The sequence below is a fragment of the Hippocampus guttulatus genome, chromosome 5, assembly GCF_054856545.1.
Source record: "Hippocampus guttulatus isolate MCC_2025c chromosome 5, RoL_Hgut_1.0, whole genome shotgun sequence".
Classification (NCBI taxonomy): domain Eukaryota; kingdom Metazoa; phylum Chordata; class Actinopteri; order Syngnathiformes; family Syngnathidae; genus Hippocampus; species Hippocampus guttulatus.
Window position 1 is genome coordinate 859,637 of NC_141265.1, and position 11,009 is coordinate 870,645.

General features: G+C 50.8%; 3 protein-coding genes across 4 annotated transcripts; all 3 read left to right on the forward strand.

Annotated features, from left to right (window-relative positions):
- Positions 1-1,878: 1,878 nt before the first annotated feature.
- LOC147204527 (natterin-3-like) lies at positions 1,879-3,726 on the forward strand. The gene is made up of 2 exons (XM_086111142.1): positions 1,879-2,029; positions 2,579-3,726. Exons 1-2 carry the CDS (start codon positions 1,951-1,953, stop codon positions 3,631-3,633), a joined length of 1,134 nt encoding a protein of 377 aa, XP_085967268.1. The 5' UTR covers positions 1,879-1,950; the 3' UTR covers positions 3,634-3,726.
- Positions 3,727-5,582: 1,856 nt separating this feature from the next.
- Positions 5,583-7,344, forward strand: LOC147204528 (natterin-3-like). 2 transcript variants are annotated; one of them, XM_086111139.1, is made up of 3 exons: positions 5,583-5,622; positions 5,737-5,844; positions 6,225-7,344. In XM_086111139.1, the coding sequence occupies exons 2-3, from the start codon at positions 5,754-5,756 to the stop codon at positions 7,295-7,297; spliced, it is 1,164 nt and encodes a 387-aa protein (XP_085967265.1). In that variant the 5' UTR covers positions 5,583-5,622; positions 5,737-5,753; the 3' UTR covers positions 7,298-7,344. The 2 variants fall into 2 exon arrangements, with proteins under 2 accessions (XP_085967265.1, XP_085967263.1); XM_086111137.1 differs by having other exon boundaries at positions 5,586-5,622; positions 5,742-5,844.
- A 1,689-nt stretch (positions 7,345-9,033) lies between these two features.
- LOC147204529 (natterin-3-like) lies at positions 9,034-10,910 on the forward strand. Its single transcript, XM_086111134.1, has 2 exons — positions 9,034-9,222; positions 9,583-10,910. The coding sequence occupies exons 1-2, from the start codon at positions 9,066-9,068 to the stop codon at positions 10,662-10,664; spliced, it is 1,239 nt and encodes a 412-aa protein (XP_085967260.1). The 5' UTR covers positions 9,034-9,065; the 3' UTR covers positions 10,665-10,910.
- The last annotated feature ends 99 nt before the right edge of the window (positions 10,911-11,009 follow it).

An 11,009-nucleotide genomic window follows, 5' to 3' on the forward strand; every position in this document is an offset into this window, starting at 1 on the left:
ATGTCCATCCATCCATCCTTCTTCCATCAATGTTGCCAGTCATACATCCATCCACTCTTTCAGCCCTCAACGAATGTGCTCATCCATTGAGCCATTGTCCATTCGTTCATCCATCATCCGTCTCGTTATTTCCTCATCCATCCATACGTCCATTCCATATTTCATCCCACCTGTCCATTCATTCTTTTCTCAGTCCATCCATTCCTCAATTTCTTCCTGGCGCCGCACATACATCTGTTTCATCATTCTCCCACCCGTCCATCATGAAATGAATCCATCCAATCTTCTATGCAGCTGGTCGTTTCCTCATCCATCAGACCATCCATCCATCATTCATTGTTTTTTTTGTCCATCCATCCATCATCCTCTTATCCATCCTTTCAACCCCGGCTCATTCGTCCATCCAGCATTCTCTCAGCACTTGACTTTGGAGCCTTCCGCTCGCACAAACTCACGAGCGGCTCACACACAACTTCGCCGCACGCACTGCGTTCTTTCTGAGCAATTTCAGCACGTGGCCAAAGAAGCGTCCCGACTCGAGTCTCGAGACGCGTAATTGGTGTGTGATCTCCCGCTCGTCAGTAAGTTAATCCTATAAAAGATCCAGAGTGCGTCTTGCCGCGTGCCGGTCAATGTTTGATCCGGGGGAGGGGACGTCTTGTCAACGTTCGGCTGAAGGTGAGAATGCATTTTTACAGCTGCTGCCCACCACCGCTTGGGAGGAGACCCTCTTGGACTGGTTCTAGAGATCTGCTTCTGCTCTGTATGTCGTCTCGGATGCCTAATGAATCCGTCGGTGGGACTCCTGTTGCCCGGCCCTGTCCTTGGACCAGGGTCCAGTCGGCGAACTGCCCCGATGGAGGCAACAACAATGACGCCTACGGTTGTTTGGCTTCTTTGTTATCTTCGTGGCGCTCTTGGAGTAAGGGTTCGGATTAGGCGTTCGGGCGGTCTAGTGATCGGATTGAGGGGTAGAGTTTACGTTGGGGTGATAGATAGTGTCCGTGTCCGGGTTAAGTCCATACAGACACCCATTTCACTCACGGCTGACAGAAACACGTCCAGACTGATTTACGCGTGTAATCCGCCAATGCACTACTTTAGACCGAGTTGCCCAGTCTCTTGCATGATTAGCCTGCTGTAACTGGATGGGCTATGGGCTAGTGACGGCCGCTAGCCCCCAATACTTGGCTCTCTCTACCCTTTGTCACTCCACATATTTGCTTTTTCCGAGGTTAGGAGGACAACACTGGACACGACGACTTTTGATTTGGGTCGAGGCGGAGTCGGCCCAGCTCTTTTTGATTTCGGTAAAATCACACAGACACCAAGCCATCTGGAGTCTGCAGATCAGCCCGTCCTTTCATCCGCTATCCAACCACCAACTCCGGTCGATCAGTCTACGGATCTGTTCTCTGACTTTTCAATCATCGAATCATCTTCCATTGCTCCATTTTGCAATCCATCCATTCATTTTAGCCGGCCAAACCATCTGTCTACTAATCCATCGATCGCCTACCCATTCATCTGTTTTTTTTTCATCTCTTCATCCATCCGTAATGAATCTATCATCCATCCATCCATCCGCCGCCGCCTGGAACAAACTCGCCACCATTTCTTAACTCATTGTGGTTTCCGCTCAGGAAACGGCGCCACACACGGGCTTGCTTGTTGTTTGAGTGGTTTCTCGTGGCTGAGGGCATGTCCTGATAAAACCTGACTAACGTGCCATTGCCCGCTCCCTTTGGACAAGCGAATCCTGACACCGAGCCAAGGTTTGTCTCGTCACCGTATTTGCACTGGTCAATGTTTTATTCAGAGGAGGAGGGCGGACTGTCCAAGAGCAGAGTATATATTGACATCTGTTGTGCCCACAGCTTCAGAGCAGACCCTCTTGGACTAGGTTAGCAATTTTGGTTCTGGTCTCCTGTGTGTTGTCTCCGGTTCCCGATGAATTCGTCGGTGGTACTGCTGGTGCTGGTTCTGCTGGCTATGGCCTCAGCCCAAGGTTCAGGCGGCCCACTGCCCCGTAAGACATGATAATGACTCCCGCGGTTGTTTTTCTTTGTTTGTTATCTTTTGGTGCTCTCGAAATAAGCGTTTGGGTTCGGCGTACATCTCGTGATAGGATTCAGAGTAGGGGTTGGGTTGGAATGTATCAGGAAATAACAAGGTCAGAAATAATAACGTTGGTAACATCAGGACCCCCGCTGTCATATTTGCGAGTTTCTTTTATGGAAAACATTCGAATTAAAATTGAGCCTAAATATGAGTTTGGTTAAAATTTTTTTTAAAAAAAGACGAATCCAGAGGCATTGTATTTATTCATTCATTTTCCGATCCACTGATCCACACGAGGGTCATGGGGTGTCCTGGAGCCGTCTTCGGGCAGTAGGCAGAAGACGCCCTGAACCGATTGCCAGCCCACCAGCAAAGTGTCCGGGTTGTTCGGGGTTAGCTTAGGTTTTCAGTTAGCATTTGTGGTTTGTTCAAGTGGCTGAAAATATTGTCACGCATGCTTATCGGGACTCTTATCCATCCAACTGTGCTTTTTATGTTTCTTCGGCTTCCGATACAGAACCGGACGTAGTTCCTCGACTGTCGGATGCCGGGCCACCGCGTCCGATAAGTGGGAACACGGAGAGCAGAGGGACAAAGTCAGATTTTGATTTTGAGGGAACCAATCTGGGGTGGCAGCAGTGGACGGGCATTCTCCCCAACGGAGCCGTGTCCATTTACAACGGCTACACCAAAAGCCTCGACTACATCTGCAAGCACGAGTGCGATTCAGGCTACTACAGACCCAGCGAAGGCGACTTCTGTGTCTATTCGTATAGCGGCGAAGCCGTGCGGACAGACGACTTTTCCTTGCTGGTCAACAAAGACAAATTTGAGATCCTGGAGTGGCAGGAGGGCGCCTTCGGTTCGGTGGCCTGGAACGCGGTCAAAAACTGCAAGGACAGCGACAAATACGTCGGCAAGAACGCGTACGGTCTGGGCAAGGTGCATGTGAGCCTCCGAGTCTTTTACTTGCCCTGGGGCGCATACGAGTACAAGTACCCCAAAGACTACATGTTCTTGACCATCAACGAAGACATTAATGAGGACCACCTGGAGGACGTGACCTACCACACCGAAGGCATCAATGTGGTGGAGCATCCACCGACGATAATGAAGAACGACAGCGTCAAAAACCAAGACTGCCTGGCAGCCACGGTCACGGTCGTCATCAGGACGAGCGACAACGTGCAGCACAGGTGGGACAACACCTACGGCGTCTCCCTCGCCGCCAGCACCACCTTCACCACCGGTATCCCCCACCTGGTTGAGGGGGCCATTAAAATTAGCGTGGCGACAGACGTCGCTGTTACCACGGGCAACACCTACTCTGAGACCACCGAGCACACCCTCTCATTGAGAATGAAGGTCCCGCCCAACAGCAAGTGCAAAGTCCACATGGTGGGCAAGAAGTACGGAGCGAATATCCCCTACACGGCGCGCCTCAAACGCACTTACGCAAGCGGCGAGACCAAGTGGACTACCGTCATGGGCACCTACAGAAGTGTCCAGATCTCGTCTGTCGATGGCATGCTGGACCGCTGTGAACGCCTTTCCAACGTCAAGCCTTGCTAACCCCCCCCCCCCCACACACACACACACACACATTTGTTTGGACTCTGATGAAGGTCCTTGTGAGAAGAAAAATTAAATGGAAATATCAAAGAACATCTTGTGTCTTCATTGCGCAAAAGTCTTCAACATTTCGGTCCATATCAAAAAGAATTGGCTAAACCAATGATGGTGGTTCCGATCGTACTAGCCTCTGTGTCCTGTCACATTTCCCTCGCCCTCAAAGATAAACCAGTCAGACTTCAAGCAAAATGGACATATATCTGTCAAGCCCGCTTCACGTGATCTTCCAATACAACTTTTGATGTGGTTTTGTCAAAATCAGCGTCACTTCCGCCGGGGATAAAACAGACATCCAGATTGCTGCAAACATCCGAGGCAATCTGGTGTCTTCACGAACCCGACAGGAATTTCTGTCGTCAAAGAATGTTTGCCTTACGACCTTTGCCTTTCGGCAAAACCTCCAACAATTCGCCAATGAAACTCATGCGTGTGTGCGGTTCTACAAATCGGAGACCCTCGTCGAGACTTCCGTCACCGAGACCACATTGTTGCTGTGAACACCGACGACAATCTCATTTTCTTTCCTCCTTTTGTCAGTCTGTCATCCGTTTGTCCATTTTCTTATCCATCGGTCTTGTCTATTCATACATCATCAATCACTTCCAGTACCCAGCTGGGGGGGGGGGGGGGGGGTTCATCCATCCATCCTCCGACTTGTCAAACAAACTCTCCACCATTTCTTTTGCGTTTGACTCTTTTGCGTTTGACTCGCAAGTCTGTCGCTCAAGCCGAATCGATTTCCCGATTGCTCTCAGGCAATGGCGGCACAGGCGGACTTGCCACATGTAAGACCGTATGTTGTCGGAGTGGTTTTGCAGGGGTTGAGGACAAGTACTTGCTCAAGTCCTGATTTGTGCGATTCACGCGTGATCGCCAACAATGTTTTATCCAGAGGAGGGCGGGTTGGCCAAGTGCAGCCCAAGAGCAGAGTACAATTATTTATCTGCTGCCCACAGCTTCAGAGCAGACCTTCTCGGGACTGGGGTTGGCGATCTGGTTCTGTTCGTCTGTGTGTTGTCTCTGGTGCCTGACGAATACGTCGGCGGTGCTGCTGTTGCCGGTCCTGTTAGATCTGGCTTTGGGCCAAGGTCCAAGTGAAGAACGGCGGCATAAGGAGCCAATGTTTGTTTTTCTTGGTTCTCCTTTTGGCGGTCTTGGAGTAAGGTTTTGGGTTAAGGCATAGCTTCTCAATTATTTTCTGCTACGCCCCCCCCCCCCCACTCCCTGAAAGAAATGCTTCCCCAACTTTCTGCCACGATTATTAAAATGTGTCATGTGTCTCAAAAATTGCTGTTGGTACACCACTGCAGAACACTGTATCCTGATTAGCATGAAAGAAAATCCATGCATCCATTATCTGTACCAGATGTCTCCGGGCAGTAGGTGGGCAACACCCTGAACCGGTTGCCAGCCAATCGCAGGGCACACAGAGACAAAACAACCATCCACGCTCTCAAACACATCTGCGAACACACACACACACACACACACACACACACACACACACACACACACACACACACACACACACACACACACGAGCGGAACTCTCTTCCCCGCTCAGTTATAACGGACCCGCCAGAACGAAAAGCCCTCGGTAGCGGCGGCCGGTGTGATGATTCCAAAATCTGGACTCTGAACAATCCCAACGGACTCTGAATAATCCCAATGGCCATGACGGGCATTTGATGAGTTCCGTAGCATTTGGCAACACCAACGGCGCTTGGTCACCGTTTTGCGCTCCAATGTGGTTCCTTTTTGTTCTTATCATTTTGGCATTACTGTGCGCAGTCCAGAGATCTAATTCTCCTTTTTAAGGATTTGTTTGCACTGGTCAATCATTTCTACAGAGGACGGCCGCGCGTCAAAGTGCAGCCACAGCTCAGAGGGCATAATTGTAGCCGCTGGACAACAGCTGACACACTTGTGGTAAGTGCATCTCTTCCTCACTCATCCTTGTTTTGCTTCCCCCGTGTCATTCTGATGCCCTTTTCATCCTCCTTGCATTGTCGCTTGACGTCGTTTGATGCCCTCTCATCCAAGTGTAGGACCAAAACGAGATGGCCAAGCTGCCGGCTCCTCTTCTGCTGTGGGCTCTGGTGCACCTGACCTGCGCCAACCCCGTTGACAGCGTTCAACGATGGACTTCAGGTGACGTCACGTGGTACCCGGTCCTGGAGCGGTGGTTCTCAAACTCAGGGATGAGATAAACGTGACCTGGCCCATCTGGTCTTGGTTTTGATAAATCCAATGTGGCCCTGGTGCATTCCGGGGTACGCGTGATCATCATTTTCAATTGGCGTCATGATAATGAGCGGCACCTGGAAAAAGAATCGGGCAAAGTACATTTGGCCCACCCGCAAGCTGAAACGGTGATTGCCATATGAGTGTACCTTTTGCAGATTGAGACTCGGGACTTACTTGCAACTTGGTCCCACCTTTATCATTTTGTCACAGCCAAACCCTTTCGAATCCTGGGCAGACGAGTCTCCGGTGACTCGGATTGTTTTCTTCTCTCCTTCACACAACAGGTTTCCATCTTCGTCCGGAGGACAAGCTCCCGGAGCAACCGCCCATGAAAAGAGCTCTGAGGCCATCATCGGACTTCTTGAGAAGACTGCAGGACGCCCCGTCGACAGACTTTGACGAAACAAGCCTGGAATGGAAGTGGTGGGACGGCTCCCTCCCGGACGGCGCCGTGTCCATCTACAACTCGTATTCCAGCCGCGTGGATTACATCTGCAAAGTGGGCTGCCACTCGGGCTACTACGACTCCACGCTCGACAACGCCGCCTGCGCCTTCGCCTCCGACGGGGCGGGCTACAGCTCCACGCAGTTTGAGGTGCTGGTCAACAGAGACGACTTTGAGATTCTGGAGTGGAAAGAGGGGAACGGTGGTTCAGTGACACCAAATTCGATTAAGACCTGCGCCAACGACGACATTTACATCGGTAAGAATGAGTACGGACTGGGGGAAGTCAAGGTGAGCGAAAAGGTGTTCAATCTTCCCTGGGGCGGAAGCCGTTATTGGTACCGTAGTTACATGGTCCTGGAGACCATGAGAGATGTCAGGAGAGAGCACCTGATGGACGTTAAGTACAAGACGGAGGGCGTCAAGCCCATCGAGTATCCCCCCGAGGTCTTGAACAGGAACACCATTTCAAACGGGCAGTGTCAACCCATCAAGCAAGAGGTCACCCTCTCGAAGAGCGTCACGTCAACTCAAAAGTGGCAGATCGATTTCGCCCTCACGGTGGGAGTCGGTACCACCATCCAGACGGGAATCCCCTTCATCGCCGAAGGGAAGATCGACCTCAGGGCCTCCTTCACCTACAGGTTGAACAAAGAGAGCTCCTACTCGGAGACCACCACCCACTCTCTGACGCTGGAGACGACGGTGCCCGCCGGTCACTCGTGCACCATCAAAATGCAGGGCAAGAAGTACGGCTTGGAAGTCCCGTACACGGCGCGCCTCAAGCGCATCTACCGCAACGGGGAGACCAAGTGGACCACCATCACCGGGACCTTCAAGGGCTTCCAGATCTCTGAGGTTCAAGCTGAAATGGAACGCTGCGAACCTCTGCCTGACGTTAAGCCTTGTTAAGAAGACCAGTCGGGTGTGAAAGTGAAATAAAAACAAGCTTCACGTCATCCTGCTTCCCCTTTCATTCAAGCGCACCCACACATGCTTGCCGTCATCAATCCATTGTTTCGTCCATTGTCTCTTCTTGCATCCGTCCTACCGTTTGGTGATTTGTTCTTCCATCTGAGACGGGCCGCTCCTGAGTGCGGCGGCTTGCAGCTCCGCGCCGTGTCGCTTTCGACTTGAGCACACCACACAGCGGTATGAGGAAAACAAAGGGAAATATTCAGATGGGACTGTTAATTCTCGACAAGGTGCAACTCACCACCCCGCTTTCCTGGTCGCTGCGACCGACGCCGCGGCAGGAAGCCGGCGGCACCACCAGTGTGTCATGTTACGTCGCTTCCGCCATCATTGAATATTTACGTGTTACTCCGCTACACATCCACATGTCCATCTTGATATGAATGCATTCTTTCATCGATCAATCCGTCAATCAATTTTTCAGTTCTTCATCCATTTATCGGTCATCCGTTTTCACCCATCTATCCATTTGTGAATCAAGGAACCCATCCAATCTTCAATCCATTTGATTATTTCATCCATCCTATTCCAAATTTCCCCATCCATCTGTCTTCCATTTTTTCCTTCGACCCAACCTGCACCCATCCATCTTCTGCAAGATTTCACCATCCATCCATCTTTCATCCAAGAATCATTCATCCATCCATCCTCCCTCTGACACATGGCACAAACCCTTCCGTCACCGTGGTATCTCACTGAGCAACGGATGTATGCAAAGGCATTTGCTGCCTTTGCATACATTCGTCGCTCAGTTGGATTCATCAACTTTTCGGACAAACGTTGGGGAAAATCGGTCGAAAATTGGCCTCTCACTTTCCTGGTTGAACCAAGAACATTTATAGTTAATGCAGGCAGTAAATTTGAACTATTGTTAACGAATGAAAGAGTTCATCAATACAAAAAGGCGACATTCGACACTCATGGCTTCATTTCCAGCCCCGTTAAATCGACAAAACAGGCCACCACACCATTCCCACTTGCTTTACTGTTTCGGTAGCGTGACCAAGGGTGTAGACTTAAATTCATTACAGAACTGTCGTTTGAAGCTTCCATCGACACAGCATACACCCAAACTCACTTACTCACAAGATTGCTGCAGGCGACACGGGGGGGCCGGTCAAAGAAAGCAAGTCCAAAAATGAGCGGAGTTAGCAGCACCGTCTCTTGGTGCCTTCTTTCCTCTTGCCTGGCATGAGGATGAGGATCAATGTGACGATCGGGTGCTGAAATCTCATTGAGTGGCGAATGCTTGGTGAATGTTTCCCACGAATGGCCCGACATGAAAAAAACGTTGAAAGCGTCAGCAAAATAATGCATCTGCAAGGAAATTTGGAATATGCTGTGAGAAGGAAAAGTGTTGGCCAACATGTTTGCAACGCTTTCTGAACCCCGACCGTGCCAAAAATCCACTTAAGCCTTCATTTCGATGTCTTTCCACTCACAAGCAACGGTGTGCCGTTTGAGTGATTCCAAGCGGTTTTGACGTGCGACCAAGGACACTTCCTGGTTCGAGTCCTGATACACGTGACCGATGTGTCATCAATCACTCGCCGGTACCCATTGGCCAAGCTCATCCCGAAAGCCGTGCACAATCTCGACAATCACGTCGCTTTGTTTACGCTGCTCAACGTTCGATTGGGAGGATGGCATCTAGTCACAAGTGCGGCTGAAGGGCAAAGTACATTCTGTCTATAAATATTTGCAGATGCGGGCCACCGCTTCAGAGCAGACCCTCTTCGGACTGGGTTTGGAAATCGGGTTCTGCCGTTCTTCAAGTGTCCCCCTCTGGTGCCTGATGAATCCGTCGGCAGTCGTCCTGCTCCTGGCCTTGCTGGCCCAATGTCCTGATTGCGCCCGGCCTCGTAAGTGGTTGTTTTTCTTTCTTGGTTAGATTTTAATGGCCTGGGGGTAAGGATTTGGGTTTAGGATTTGCGCTCGGTTTAGTGTTCGGGTTCAATGGTAGGATTTGGATTGAGGTTAAAAAGAGTGTAAAATTGCAACTCAATATATGTTTGGGGGGGAAAACCCCAACTGCTTAAGCCACTGTAACAATGTGAGCTGGGTGAGGGGCTTTGGCTGAGTGTCTGGGTTCTTTGGCTTTGGCTAAGGGGCTCTCCGCAAGCATTTGTGGTTTTGTTCAAGCTGCTTAAAAGATCGTCACATTTGGTTGTCGGGGTTTTTTTCTTCAACCGTGCTTTGTGTTTCTCGGGCATCCCGCACAGAGATGGTGAGAGACCCGGCTCGGATCGACGTGGTTCCTCAACTGTCGGGTGCCGGCTCCCCTCGTTTGAAGCTTTCAAACACCTCCGAAGTGGCGGGACCGTCGTCTGAAGATTTTGATTTTGAGGGAACCAACCTGGAGTGGCAGCAGTGGACGGGCATTCTCCCCAACGGAGCCGTGTCCATTAACAACGGCTACACCAAAAGCCTCGACTACATCTGCAAGCACGAGTGCGATTCAGGCTACTACAGACCCAGCGAAGGCGACTTCTGTGTCTATTCCTATAGCGGCGAAGCCATGCGGACCGACGACTTTTCCTTGCTGGTCAACAAAGACAAATTTGAGATCCTGGAGTGGCAGGAGGGCGCCTTCGGTTCGGTGGCCTGGAACGCGGTCAAAAACTGCAAGGACAGCGACAAATACGTCGGCAAGAACGCGTACGGTCTGGGCAAGGTGCATGTGAGCCACCGAGTCTTTTACTTGCCCTGGGGCGCATATGAGTACAAGTACCCCACAGACTACATGTTCTTGACCATCAACGAAGAAATTCAGGAGGACCACCTGATGCGCGTGACCTACCACACCGAAGGAATCAACGTGGTGGAGCATCCCCCGGAGATGATGAAGAACGACAGCGTCGAGAACCGCGAATGCCTGGAAGCCACCATCACGGACACCCTCAGCAAGCGCAACATGGTGGAGCACAGGTGGCAGCACACCTTCAGCCTCTCCCTCGCCGCCAGCACCACCTTCAGCACCGGTATCCCCCACCTGGTTGAGGGGGCCATTACATTTAGCGTGGAGACCAACTTTGCCGTGACCATGGGGACCACCTACACCGAGACCACCGAGCACACACTCAAGTTGACCACCAAGGTCCCGCCCAACCACTTGTGCAGAATCCAACTGGTGGGCAAGAAGTACGGAGCAGATATCCCCTACACGGCGTGCCTCAAACGCACTTACGTAAGCGGCGAGACCAAGTGGACCACCGTCACGGGCAACTACAGCAGTGTCCAGATCTCGGAGGTCAACGGTATGGTGGACCGCTGTCAACTGGTGCCGGACGCCAAGCCTTGCTAAATCGCACCCACGCTTGTTTGCGCTCTGATAAGAAGAGGGTTTGTTTGTCACCAAAACTAAGACGCAGCTTGCGCAGAGGCCATCCTGTCGGCATTTCTGCCCATTAGACAGAAGATGAGACACTTAAAAAAAAAAGAAAGAACCTCTACTTTTAGTTCTTCTACTTTCTTCCTTTCATAACTTTGCTGTTGTAAATTGGGAATTTCTTCATTGTGAGACGAATAAAGGTTTTCTTAACTCCTTCAACGATCACGCTGATGATGTTTCTTGCAATTTATTTACAGGCGAGTCAAGAAGGTGTCAAACTGTAACAGACACACATAAAAAGACTTCAACGTTGTTGGA